The 12,812-nt window shown below is 47.0% G+C and overlaps 1 protein-coding gene across 2 annotated transcripts in view; it reads left to right on the forward strand.

The window, feature by feature from the left end:
• The window catches only part of LOC129381877 (uncharacterized), a 38,772-nt gene extending 33,149 nt beyond the window's left edge, over positions 1-5,623 (forward strand). Inside the window, exons 6-7 of one of the 2 annotated variants that reach the window (XM_055065099.2) lie at positions 1,965-2,187; positions 5,349-5,567. In XM_055065099.2, the coding sequence (XP_054921074.1) occupies positions 1,965-2,187; positions 5,349-5,372 (247 nt within the window). In that variant the 3' untranslated portion in view covers positions 5,373-5,567. Of the gene's footprint in view, positions 1-1,964; positions 2,188-5,348 lie in introns of both variants that reach the window. The other variant, XM_055065100.2, reaches the window with a different exon arrangement.
• The last annotated feature ends 7,189 nt before the right edge of the window (positions 5,624-12,812 follow it).

Consider the following 12,812-nt stretch of genomic DNA (forward strand, 5'->3'; position numbering starts at 1 on the left):
GCCGTAGAATCACGATCGTCTTGTTTGTAGCAGCGTACGTTGACCCTATCCAGCACCTTAACGTTACTCAGAACATCTAGTGCGCTGCGGTTTGTGACATCTATAGCGAGAATGTTCTTTCGGGCGTTGATTCTTATATCTTTGATCTGACCCGGAACAAGCGCCTCGAGCGATAGAGATGTAGCTTGGCGGTTCAGCCGGTTTAGATTGTCGCTAGGAGCCACAGGCACGAATAAAATTGTGTGGTCCGATGACTTTCGCCTCGGGAACACAGTTGTCTTACTTGTGGAAGGAGATGTCCCGACGAGTCTTCTCTTTGCTTTGCGCTTTGCTACGGGCACGAAGTCACTGTCATCCGAGGTTTCATCACTGGTCGTTGAATAGATCACAGTCTCCTCGCTGTCGGTGTCACTCGGGCGACTAGAACGCTTTCTCGGAGGGGCCGCTGTTGACGTGGAAGGACCCGGCACCCCTCCAGGTGACTCCACGTCCATCGCCGTAGTGAAGGGAGCGGCGTCTCCCACAAAGTAGCTTGAAATTAGCAGAGACAGAAACGCAGCGTTCCACACAACGCACTTCGTCGTCTTCGCTGAGCACGTTATGAACAATCTGAAATATGCGAGTGATTATTCAATATAATTCTTCCTCGCAAAAGTGAATTAGGCATTGTAACACTTTCACGAATTGATGTACACAATGCGACACCGGACAAAAGATGGAAAGGCAGGGCGTGTTCTTCCGTGCTCCACAAGTCACTGACCGCACTCGACACTACCACTCAGGTATTCCATCTTTCACGCTACCCTCGCATGCGCGAATTAATTATTGCTCACGTGTCATGCGCCCCTTCCTGTACCCTTGCTCTGGTACCCCATTACGACGCGAAATATTCTGCAAGACACCGAACCGCATCAAGCTCGAAGCGCAGTCGAAGGAATAATAAAAATTCCGCGGTTTCGACCAAAAGGCTAAACATCAATTGCAATAGCGAATTGTTACACAGCTGTATGAAGTAAGGATAGTAGTTTTATCGGCCGTATAGACTTGCAGACATTAGTTCATAAACTAAATTAACGAGCATGGTGTCACGCGCACATAGGAACACATGAGCGCACGCACTCGATGACCGGGGGTCAGCACTCAGAGTAAGGACGCTGGCGTGAGGAAGAACGGCAGCAGCAACGAGTGAAACGCTCGTCGTGATGCCTTTCGCTTCAACTGTGAACCAAGTGTCGAGAATACAGCGCGCACTCATCGCGCCTAAACCGCCTAGACACTGTGCCCACCGCAGATGGCTTTCAAAATAGGGCCCACGTGGCTGCGGTCAGCCGCGCCATACGTAGTCGCTGCCGGAGTAGATAAGACATACTGAATAGCCTTTAGGAAACTCCGGATCTGCAGTGATACGACAATTTAAGAGAAGACTATGCAATGCCCCCAGCATGACCACCTTTGGACAAGACGTCTGAGGGTTGCACTTGATATTGTCGGTTCTTTCTACGATAGAAAAGTAATTCGTACTGCTCATTCAAATTTGAAACATATCTAGGTATTCCGTTCAAGCAGTTAAAGAATACGGGGTTTTGACGTGCCAAAACCGCGTTCTGATTATGAGGCACTCCGTTGTGCGGGAGTGGAAATTTTGACCACCTGGGGTTCTTTAACGTGCATTTTAACGAGCCCCATTTCGCCCCCATCGAAATGGGGCCGCCGTGGCCGGGATTCGATCCCGCGACCTCGTGCTCAGCAGCCCAACGCCATTGCCACTGAGCGACCACGGCGGGTGTTCAAGCAGTTGCAGGAACTATGCGAATATTTACTCATGCTAACACAACGTTCACCGGGTAATGCAAGGAAGGTCTTGCGTTACCCAGTCAACAGGACGTAAGAACGTTTACGGAACGGACATGTTGTACATAATGTATTCGCAGTAAAGTAGATTTGCTCATTTTCTTGTATTCCAGAATTTACTTGAACATACTCGACAAAGAAGTGGGGAGGATTGATTCTGCAGGCCTTACCGCTTGCCTTCTTAAAGTATACAGGCTGGGATACATCTTCACGAACGCGGAACACCAAGTAAAGGTGCCCTTGATCACAAACTGGCCCTGGCGCAATGCACCCGAGATACCACTGAGTGGCCTGAACGCCTTCCCTCTGCCCAAAAAAGTGGTAGATCTGAGAATCGTGAGTTCACCATCATACTAACGCGGTGCTAAGTAAGCTCTTGTCTCTGGCGTGAGCAATAATTTATTTTTCTATTAAGTATTTTTTCCATCAACTCTAGAGTTCACATCACACGCTCGTCAGCAGCCGAGGATCGAGCTGTCGAGGTGGCTGTATTCGTACTAGTAGCCGTGGTGAATTGTCGTGTTAGAGGAATTTCCGGTAAATAATATTAGAATACTGCAGTGTCAATGAAGCGCAGAGAGAGAAACGAGATGTAAAAAAAGAAGAAAAGCAGGGAAGCTTAGCAGAACACAAGCATCGGTTTTGTTAACCTACACTAGGGAGACGTAAAGGGAAGCACAATTGTGGGAATAAATGCGGAGAAGGGGAGCGCATACGCACAGCGACAAAATTACACAGGCACCCGCACAACAACCCCTCCTGCAAACTTCATGTCTCCAGAGACCATCTAACCCTACGTGCGCGAGCAGTTCGTCCACATGAAACACTTAGCAGGGAGGGGGGGAGGGGTAGGGCATGATTTTTTTCTTACCACGATTATGGCGAAGCAAAAGAACAGGGACCACGGAATGAACATGGGCATACACACTAATTAATCTTTAGTGGAAGACAGACTATATATACAGGTATACTCACGGGCCCGTAAGGGCGTCAGTCCATATTAGTTCTGTCGTCTCTGGTGCTTCAATTCTGGTTAAAAAGAAAAGCAGCGCGCGCAGCCTCAGTGGGTCCGCATGGCAGTGAAGGTGTCGGCGCCGACGGTGTGAATACGCCTCGAGCGTCAGAAATTGCCGCAAGGCCTAACTAGCACCACATGAACCACTTTGACTGATGATCGTCTACAGAATCATATTCTCACATTGTGGTCATGTTAAAAATAAGACGGTGACATAACTACGAGTCACGAACCTACCTCGTTAATGGGTGAACTTGTGGATACAAAACAACACTAAAGCACAACAATAGTGGTGAGCACAGTTGGCGATGGTCGAAACCTCAATATAGATGATTGTCCAATATAGATGATGTCCTCTTTTATAGATGATTCGTTGAGTGTTCCAGCGCTATCGCTGGTGCCTGCGTGCCGTCAAGAAAGTACACCATTATTCGTGTCGCGCATGCATTCTGATTGCACAAGTTTCGGCGACAACAAAGACAACAAATAGAATCAACGACAGCATTCAAGAAAGTCCCAATGCATGTAATTCGCTCCCTCCATTGATCGAGACATATGAGTTCTTAGTACGTAAAATGCGCTCCACGGAAATAGATTGATCAAATGATAAACAGTGTAGTCGTGTCCGTAAATATCCAGTAGGACACCATTCTACCGACAGTGCGTTTACATCAGCACCACCGTGAGGCAATCCTGCCTTTCAGGATGCATAGCGAGAACCGCAAATTGGTTTTCTCGCAGAGACAGTTGCCCCAATATTGAAAAGAATACTGTTTCTGTGGTATACAATTAACCGGAGGCTACTCCATGCTTTCCTCCTAACGAATAAGGAGAAGCAACCTACCAACAAATTCTGATGTACATACTGTGTATGCAACCGTGTGACCAGTCATTCATTGCTCGACCTTCTTTGGCGATGTAAATTCGTCACTTGCGTAATGATAACAAATCGTCCATCTCTACAAGAAAGTATATAATAGAATACATGTATAAATAACAGGCGAGTTTGCTGCCATTAAAATGGCCGGTGCGATGGAAATGCGGCCTTTTGATTCCTTGGTTTCGCAATGCGTCTGTACGATTAAGGCAGTGAAATTTCTTAAAGCCGCCAAACAAACCTCAGCACCGGCATGTCAGAAGAGAGGGAAGATACGCAGCTGATGTCGGTTCACCTCCGCCGGTGTTGTGAAGTAATAAAGTAGCTGTAACACGGACGACGAGGATGGCATGACACATCAGGAATGGTCGGAAAAGAATACTTGACACCACGGGCGATTTAGTAATGTTTCCTGTTAACCAGCATGGCTTCCGCCTGTTTTAAAGTGGAAGTATGTAAAGGGATCCTAAAATGTCATTACAGGTGTTGGCAGGCTGTTCAGGTGCCACATCGACCACATGAAACGACCGCAATCAAGCACGATAGATACAGAGACAAAGAGGTCGTCGCACCCTTCTATAAATTCCCAGAGTTCACTTCAATAGAAGAAAGCACAGGTACTGAATCGAGAAAAATATCGGAGCTTCAGACTAGGACGACACAGTATGACCCTGCCAAGTCAGCTATTTCTAGTTGAAATCCAGTGCAACACGCAATTGGTTTGCCGATAAGATGTGTACAAGCACCTGCGTGAATGAATGAAACCTCAGAGTAGTCAAGAGACCGTGAGAGTGCTGAACTGAGAGTGCCAGCCAGACTATGAATGGCAAAGCAAGCGCAATGATAGTTCATAGTCGTCGCTAGACGGGACTGTCGCATATCAGCGCCCCAGCAGGGCAGAAGGAGAAAGATGAAGATACATGGCCGCTCGCCGCCTCCAGCCTTGTGGCACGCAGCTTTACCACACATATTCTTTTTTTTTTTTTTAATGCGAGGATAAATGCCTCAGGGCATAACACATATTCTTTTCTTGCGCATAATGGGGTATGTTTAAGAGTAGTATAGAGGCAGTAGTTCGTATTGCATAGCCTAGCAATTTGCTCTGCACTGGTCATACTCTACAAAAGACAAATCTAGAAAGGAGCACCCTTGGGCTTTGTTGCATCTTGTATTCATCTTGAACTTTATTACAAGTCATTTGGACTGGGGTATATTTAATGGCACATAGAACTTTCGTCTGTTGGCATTGTAAGAAGGCACGGAACTCTGTCTTCAGCCTGGTGGATCTTTAATTATGGATCCGGGAACACAAGGCACCAGTATGCGGTTGGTGTATAGTAACGATGGCTTCCTAGGAACCTAAGAACCTGCGAAGAGAAAAAACACGAACACTGTCGCGCTGGCACAAATGTATAATGATAAAGCTTCGTGTGAGACCTGCGGTTTGATGTTTTACGCGATACTAGTCACTAACTTATCTGTGCGACGATTAGAAAAAGTTTCTCTGATTGCCTTAGGAAAAGCCGAACAATTATCAGTGCATCAAAATAAAGCATGTTTACTGTCGTGGAGCGATTACCATGTTTTCATTTCAAACTGTTTCAGGTGTGCGGCCACTTCAACGCGTAACTGCACTTGGGAAGACAGACCACTTGCGTGCCAAAAAAAAAAATATATATATATATTCTCGCCCTGCTAAGTTTTGAACTCGACGTTGTTCTGGCTTAATATCCCTCATTTTGAAAAGTGATTCACTGATGCCCTGTATAATAAAAATACTCGCCTGGCTTTCTCATGCTTATTTCCTTTGAAATCCTGCTCAGCGCATCAGCGAATGCAGAGAATGTTAATTCATATTCTGGCGTATTACATGCCAAAAACAGGATTCGATTATGAGGAATGCGGTGCAGGCTACGTCGCAATATTTAGGACAGCCTGGGGTTTCCTTGGCTTGGGCCTAAATCTAAGTTAAATTGGCGCTTTTGTATTGGCTCCCATGGAAATGAGGCCACCACTGCGGGGATCGAACACGCGACCACGAATTCAGCACCGCGATGCCTCAACCTCTAAGATACTTCGGCGCGTTACAAAAGATGTTACAGTTGCCTCAGCCGTGTTACAAGCTCTTATGAGGTGCACTGTTGGCGTTTCGTTCCTTTGTCACATGACACGTTCCTCAGAAGTAGAAGCATGCTTCGCGAAAACACAAATGCCCAAAAGCACTGTACAGCAGGTTTAAGTGCAAAATATACACATCATTGGTTCAAGCACCTCAGTGCAGTTGGCTGAATGCCCGTTTCTGTTTCCTTACTCTTGTGTTTCCACCTTTTTGGTGTGCGTTCCGCGTGCTCTTTATGCAAATAACCTTTATATAATACAATAGGGTGTTGAGTTGTACTCATTCATTTTTCTCATGGAATCATGCAACATGAGTCACTAAAGGAAAATGTAAAGCGGTAACAATTGCCTATTTTAATCGGAACGTGACAGCGTCTGTTCATTTGCAAAAGAAAGTCGATAAGAAAAGGTGCCTTCCTGGGTGAGCTAATTTATCGCTCTTGAAAACGAAGTCGCATGATTTGCTTGTGTACTTCACCTGTTCATATAGATACAATAAATATAAACTGCTCACTAGAAAGTTGCTAAGGAAGGCAAAGCCGTGCTTGTTGATTCAAAAGAACAGAATTTGTCAGAAAATCAAAGAAAGCCACACAACGGTGTGGTAAACTATTCAGGAGTTGAGGACGCAATTGTATGATAAATTGATTTTCGATTAAGTATGATGAAATATTTGTTAATACAATCAGTTTTGTTGGTTTCATGAAGCGTTTTAGGCATTCTTAGCGAACCATCACTCGCATTGCACCCCTCGGTCACTCATGAATGCATCTGCCTGAACAACGAATAAGAAAGTTCTAGCGTTACACGACGCAACACTAAATACGCATCTTTCATCCAAACTTTCAGTAATACCTCGCCGTTCAGAAATATGCAAAGTGTGCACTTTTAAAATGTTGCCTTGATAAAAGTATGACTTTTAAAGTGCACGGAAAATGACTGTGCATAAGATTTCTGAGCAAAAGCTTCAGTTGAAGCGTTTTCAGAGGCGGAAAAATTGTGTAGGAATTCTAGACAAGAACGATGAGTAGTTAAAGCAGCATTGAGCAAGACAGGAGTGTCACAATGCTGTCTTTAGCGACTACCTATTCAAAAAAGAAAAACAAAATTATTCATAATGTAAAACTGGATTTCTACTTGACTAGCCGGCACATCGCTTTGCAGTTGTACTGTTTAATGTGGCTTAATTTTGTCTTTTTTTAAGCGTAAGTATTCTTTGGCGAGCCCGCCAACCATGTCACGCGAAAAGGGTAATGCCTCGTATCTGCACAAGAAGGCGCAATTTGAGAAGTTAAGACATTTAATTTTTATGATAGTGTAAGTGTAGGTCTTCGGTAGCTTTTAGGCAATCAGGAAAAACTTCAGCAAAAAAAAAACAAAGGGAATACTTATAGCGATACATAGGGCCCCGTAAAAATATTATGGGCGAGATTAAGGACGCATTAAGGATTACTCGCACAAGAGGTGACTCCGCGCCACGTCGATGGACCATGGCCTACAAATTTTTGCTGCAGTCAATGAGAAGCGATTTCAAAGTGCGAAGGACGTGCGCAGTACTCTCAACCTAGCAAATGTAAGCGACAGCACGGTACGGCGAAGGTTAAGGGAAGCCGCGCTCAGAGGTCACATCGCCGCTCAGAAGCCCCTCCTCACAACTGCCAACAAAACTCCTCGCCTAAAGTTCCATGTCCAACACCTCACCTGGAGGGTGGCGAATCGGAAACATGTCATCTTCTCCAGCGCATCTATTTACCTCGAGCCCCTGGGACCAGCGGGAAAAAGTGTGGCGCATGAAGAACACACGCTTCTGTCCGCAGAACATCAAGGAGATGGCCGCAAGCGCACGCACATCAGTAAACGTGTGGGCGGCTTTTTCACGTGATGGCCTATGTCTCCTTGCAAGAATCTCTGCGAGATTTACGAGTGCTGCATGTTGCACATTGCTGGAGCACGAGATGGCCCCATATGCACTGAATCATCCACACCCGGATGGGTGCTATCTATTCCAACAGGACTTGCCTGCCGTGCATGCAGCAAAGGTCGGGGCAGGGCTTCTAGATGAACGAAGGGTAATGCGCCTTGAGTGGTGTGCGAAGGGTGCGGTCATGAATATGATAGAGCGCGTTTAGGCACGTATGAAGGCTAACCTTCCATGGCGCTCCCTGGACTTGGCGACCGCTGATGAACTGTGTGAAGCTATACAAGAACAGTGGAAACGTCTTCAAGGTGACACAGCCTTCATACAGGCTCTCTACGGGTCTCTGCCAGAAAAAATGGAGGGCGCCATTCAAGCCGGTGGAGCCATACTCCGTTGTTAGCCAACCAAACGCGCAAGAAAAGGGCAAGCTAGCGCTTATATAAATAAGTACTTTTTATGCGCAGTGAAATTTTGCTACGACTTGGCAAGCGCCCAATAAAACTTTTCAACTCATACGTGCGTGGAACTGCACCCAGTTCACGAGAACAAGGATTTATAGCAACATAGGTATCGAAACAATACTGCTTTTTCCTGCGTGCGAACGCTATTACAAGCGCTACTATATCAAGAAGGTGTCACTGTCATACGTCCCGCGCGTGGTATAGAGAGAGCGGTATTTCAGCAGAAATATAGGCAACACGTTGCCATGCTCTGCGCGCTATAACGACAAGTTTCCGCGGTCATCGAGTTGGAGCTGTCCATATTTGCCTGTCCGGGCGTGACAGCGAGTTTGTTGATTGGAGTACTACAGTTTGTAAAGTTCTTAAAACTGCAAACATTAAATTTTTTTTACAGCCTGACGTATAGATATAACTTTCAATCTTTAACCTTTTGGGCGAAAGCGGAATTTCTTTTCCCTCTTAGCAATTAGGCCGCGCTCACACGCGTACCTCTTTCATGCCAAAGCCCACTAGCTCAATGATACGTTTGGAGCCTCCGGTCACGTGCTAGCGCGTCTCCCTCTTCCTTTCCCGCAGATAGCGCGGTCAGACACTATGCTAGACCGCCCGCCTTCATTGCAGCAGATAGCAGCACCTACAAGCTGTGGGATATTGTACCGTGTTCATAAGCGGCCCAGATTAAACATATTTTAACGTTTCTTCACCGGAGTACAAATGTCATCATCGTTTTAATATGATCACATGATATAAATATAGGTACGTTCAATTTTATAACAATTAGTTGGAAAGGATGTCACAATCTGCGTTTCTCTTGATTGCGCGCTGCCAGTACTTATGAAAACACAACAACGGGGATGGTTTAAATTTCTGCCGAACGGCGGTAGTACTATTCACGCCATTGCCAATATATGATCGTCGTCTGGCTGCTAGCTGTTGTCCCACAGGGGCGCGGGTCACATACAAAACTGCTTGTTTCACAAAGAATAGCCAGCTACTCAATATATGTTTCGCCTGACGTAAGGTTCCCAAAGTCGACCACTAGCGCTCTGTCCTGCAGCCTTCCTTTATTGCGTTAATAACATTTCTTGTTGAAAAATATGTCACAGGAAAAGCAAGAACATCAATTAGCCCAACATTTTTCTTAAGCTATCAGTGGGACCTGCCCATTTTAATGCGGTGAGCATTCGGTGGGAACTTTGAACGATAGCTATCTATCTACCTATGTACGAGGGTGAGTCAAATGATAACCCTAAACGCACGTGGCACACTGCAGTATTAATTTTTTGACATAATCTCCCCCAAATTCAGTGCACCCGTTTGCCAGGGCTTAAAAAGTGCCTGGATTCCCGTTGAAAATGACTTGTTATGGAATGTGCAGAATCTCTCGCAAACCGCGTGGCGTACCACTTCATGACAAGGAAACTTGTTGCTGCCTAGGGCTTCTTTTACAGTGCGAAACATCGAAAGCCACTCGGAGCAAAATCTGTTGAGAGTGACGAGTGTCCAAAAAGCTCAAACTGCTGGGCTGATATTGTCGCAATGGTTGCACGGGCTGTGTGCAGCTGTGCCTTGTCTTGTTGCAAGAGAACGCTTGTACACAGAAATGCACATCATGTTGATTAGAATGCAGGCCAAAGTAATTCTTTAGGTTTTAGGTTAGAGTATCAGGCACTAATGATAGTGGTCCCTTCCCTATTGCAAAAACCAGCGTCTTCCAGTGCCGTCCAGAGTGAAACCAGCACTTTTTATGCGAAGCATACTAGCCGCACAACCACGCTCTTCCTTGCTGCGCCGCGCGCGGCCGCGTAGCTACCATATGACGTCATAACAGCTGCATAAGCGGAGGCTCAACTCGTGCGCTCGCTGGCGGCCGCGTAGCTACATAGCCGGGTCTCAGCTCGTGCGCTCGCCTGCGGTCGCACAGATGGTACTGCGGCCTAACTCCCGCTCCTCCCGCTAGGGCACTGAGGTCACAACAGCTGCAAGCCGGGCGCCGGGCTCAACTCTTGCGCTCGCCTGCGGTCGCACAGCCGGTGCTGCGGCCTAACTCCCGTTCCTCCCGCTAGGGCACTGGCGTCATAACAGCTGTATAAAAGAGCGGCGCGCTCCCGTCGAGGCCAGTTGTATAGCGCGATGGCGGGAAAGGAAAGGGCCGCTCGTCAGACCGCAAAGCGCAAGTTACAAAGAGCCACGGAAACGACCGAAGAACGAGAAGTTCAGCTTGCCAAGCGACGTGCACAGTACGCAGCTAAACAACAGCGTTCCTCCACAGAGTCCGAGGTAAAGGATGAAGTTGCGAGTGTATCTGGGACTACTTCTACTCGCTCGGAGCGGCGAAATGCAACCAAGCGGAGAATACGTGCCATTGTACTACATTCTCGCCGAACCAAATATAGCCAAGCAACAGCAGTTCACCAGGCTAAACAGTGGTTCAACAACTAAAATAAAGGCTAGTATGCTTCGCATCCTGGGCTTAACCTTAGCGAAGCCACAGCCATTTTTTAAACACCAGATCACACTATGGACGCTGGAAGTCGCGGGAACACCAGTGAGAACGCTGGATAAGAGCTGGGTTGCACTGGGCGAGACGCTGGTTTCACTGCCATGACGCTGGGGCGCACTGGTTTGTGCTGTACAGGCGTTGGTTCTCACTGCGGTTCGCTGGCTCACACTGGAAACTGCGCTGCTTGCGTTTGTGCCGCGCCATGGCTCCAGTACGCAAGGAGGATAGGCGCTGCTGAATATTGAAATGAAATTGTTTATTAGCCATGCTGTACATTTACAGATGGAGGGACTGTAGATAAAAAGCTGTCCTTCAACAGCTTGACGTGTCCACAATCCTTGTTTCTGCAGGGAGGCAGCATAACATATGCGCACATACATATACATGCATATATATAGCTGTATACCTAACTTCAGTGACATGTTTCTCACTTACACTTTGCTTCATGTCAACAAAGAAATGCAAAAACACAGATACATAAGGCTACCAGATATTACATCGAAACTTCTATTAAATGCCCATTTCTCTCACGTCCTGTCTGGGTAAACTGTACGAACGAGTAGTACAAATAAGACTGCAGCGGTACCTTGTAGAAATATGATGGTTTCCAAACACCATGATAGGGTTCCGTATGGGGCTATCCGGTCAAGACGCATTCTTACTGATCAGAGAAGAAGTTATAGCTAACATCGCCCGCGGAGAGGAAAGACTAGTGCTCGCACTACACCTCAAGGATGCATTTGATAACGTTTCACACAAAACAATATTGGAGGAACTCGAATTTACGGGATGCGGAAAACGAACATACAACTACGTGCGGGCTTTTCTCGCCAACCGCACCGCTACAATAGGAATCGGTCAAATCACTTCCCACAAGTTCAATATGCCCAGTAGAGGAACACCCCAAGGGGCAATAATCTCTCCTTTGCTGTTCAATATAGCGATGTGTCGCCTGGCGCGACAGCTGGACCAAATCCCCGATTTGGGCTACACACTGTACGCGGACGGCATAACGCTGTGGGCAGCAAGGGGCTCTCTGGGACACAAAGAACAAGTACTACAACAAGCAGCCAAGGCAGTAGACAAATTCTCGAGGAGCAGTGGCCCCAAATGTGCCCCTGAAAAATCGCAGGTCATTCGGGTACACTCGAGGGGCTACATATCTAACGGACCTGTAAACATCGTTGTGGAAGGACACACGGTCCAAGAAGTTAAGGCGATGCGGATCATGGGTTTCTTGCTCCAAAGTAGCGGGAACGCATCCCACATCATCAAAACATTGAAAACCACCGCAAATAACATTGCGCAAATGAGCCGTCGCGTAACTTCTAGGAAAGTGGGCATGCAAGAACACGACACGCTGAGGCTCGTCCAAGCACTAGTGATAAGCCGAGTCACGTACGGCCTGCCCTACCACTTCCTTAGTCGCGAGGAGGAAAGGCAGGTCGACATCATAATAAGATCAGCATACAAAGCGGCCCTCGGACTACCCAAGGGGACGTCCACAGATCGCCTGCTAGCTTTAGGAGTACACAACACATTCGAAGAACTAAAACAAGCCACACTAATCTCCCAGAGGGAACGCTTGAGCTACACTCACGCAGGACGGGCCCTACTGACAAGGGCACGATTTTCCCCACACCCACAATTTATCAGCGAACACCTATTACCACTACCAAACTCCACACGAGCTCGAATAACAGTGGTCCCCATACCCAAAAACATGCACCCTGAATACAATAAAGCAAGGCGAAAAGCACGCGCACAACATATTAGAACAATGTATGAAAATAATCCCACGTACAACACAATATACACGGACGCAGGCGCGTATTCGAACGTACACTCGAACGCCAGTGATGCCCAAAAGAACATCAGGAGGTACGCCGTGGCAATCGTCGACACGAAAGCACAGCAACAATTTACGGCATCCGTCAAGGCAGGTACTCCGGCGGCTGCCGAAACTTTCGCCGTGGCAATGGCCCTCGCTCACGCGGAACGCACGCAAAAGAGCGTCACCATAATAACACTCACAATAAGCATGTCGCCTTTTTCTCAGGGGCCACGTG

The sequence above is a fragment of the Dermacentor andersoni genome, chromosome 10 (genome assembly GCF_023375885.2).
Source record: "Dermacentor andersoni chromosome 10, qqDerAnde1_hic_scaffold, whole genome shotgun sequence".
Taxonomy (NCBI): domain Eukaryota; kingdom Metazoa; phylum Arthropoda; class Arachnida; order Ixodida; family Ixodidae; genus Dermacentor; species Dermacentor andersoni.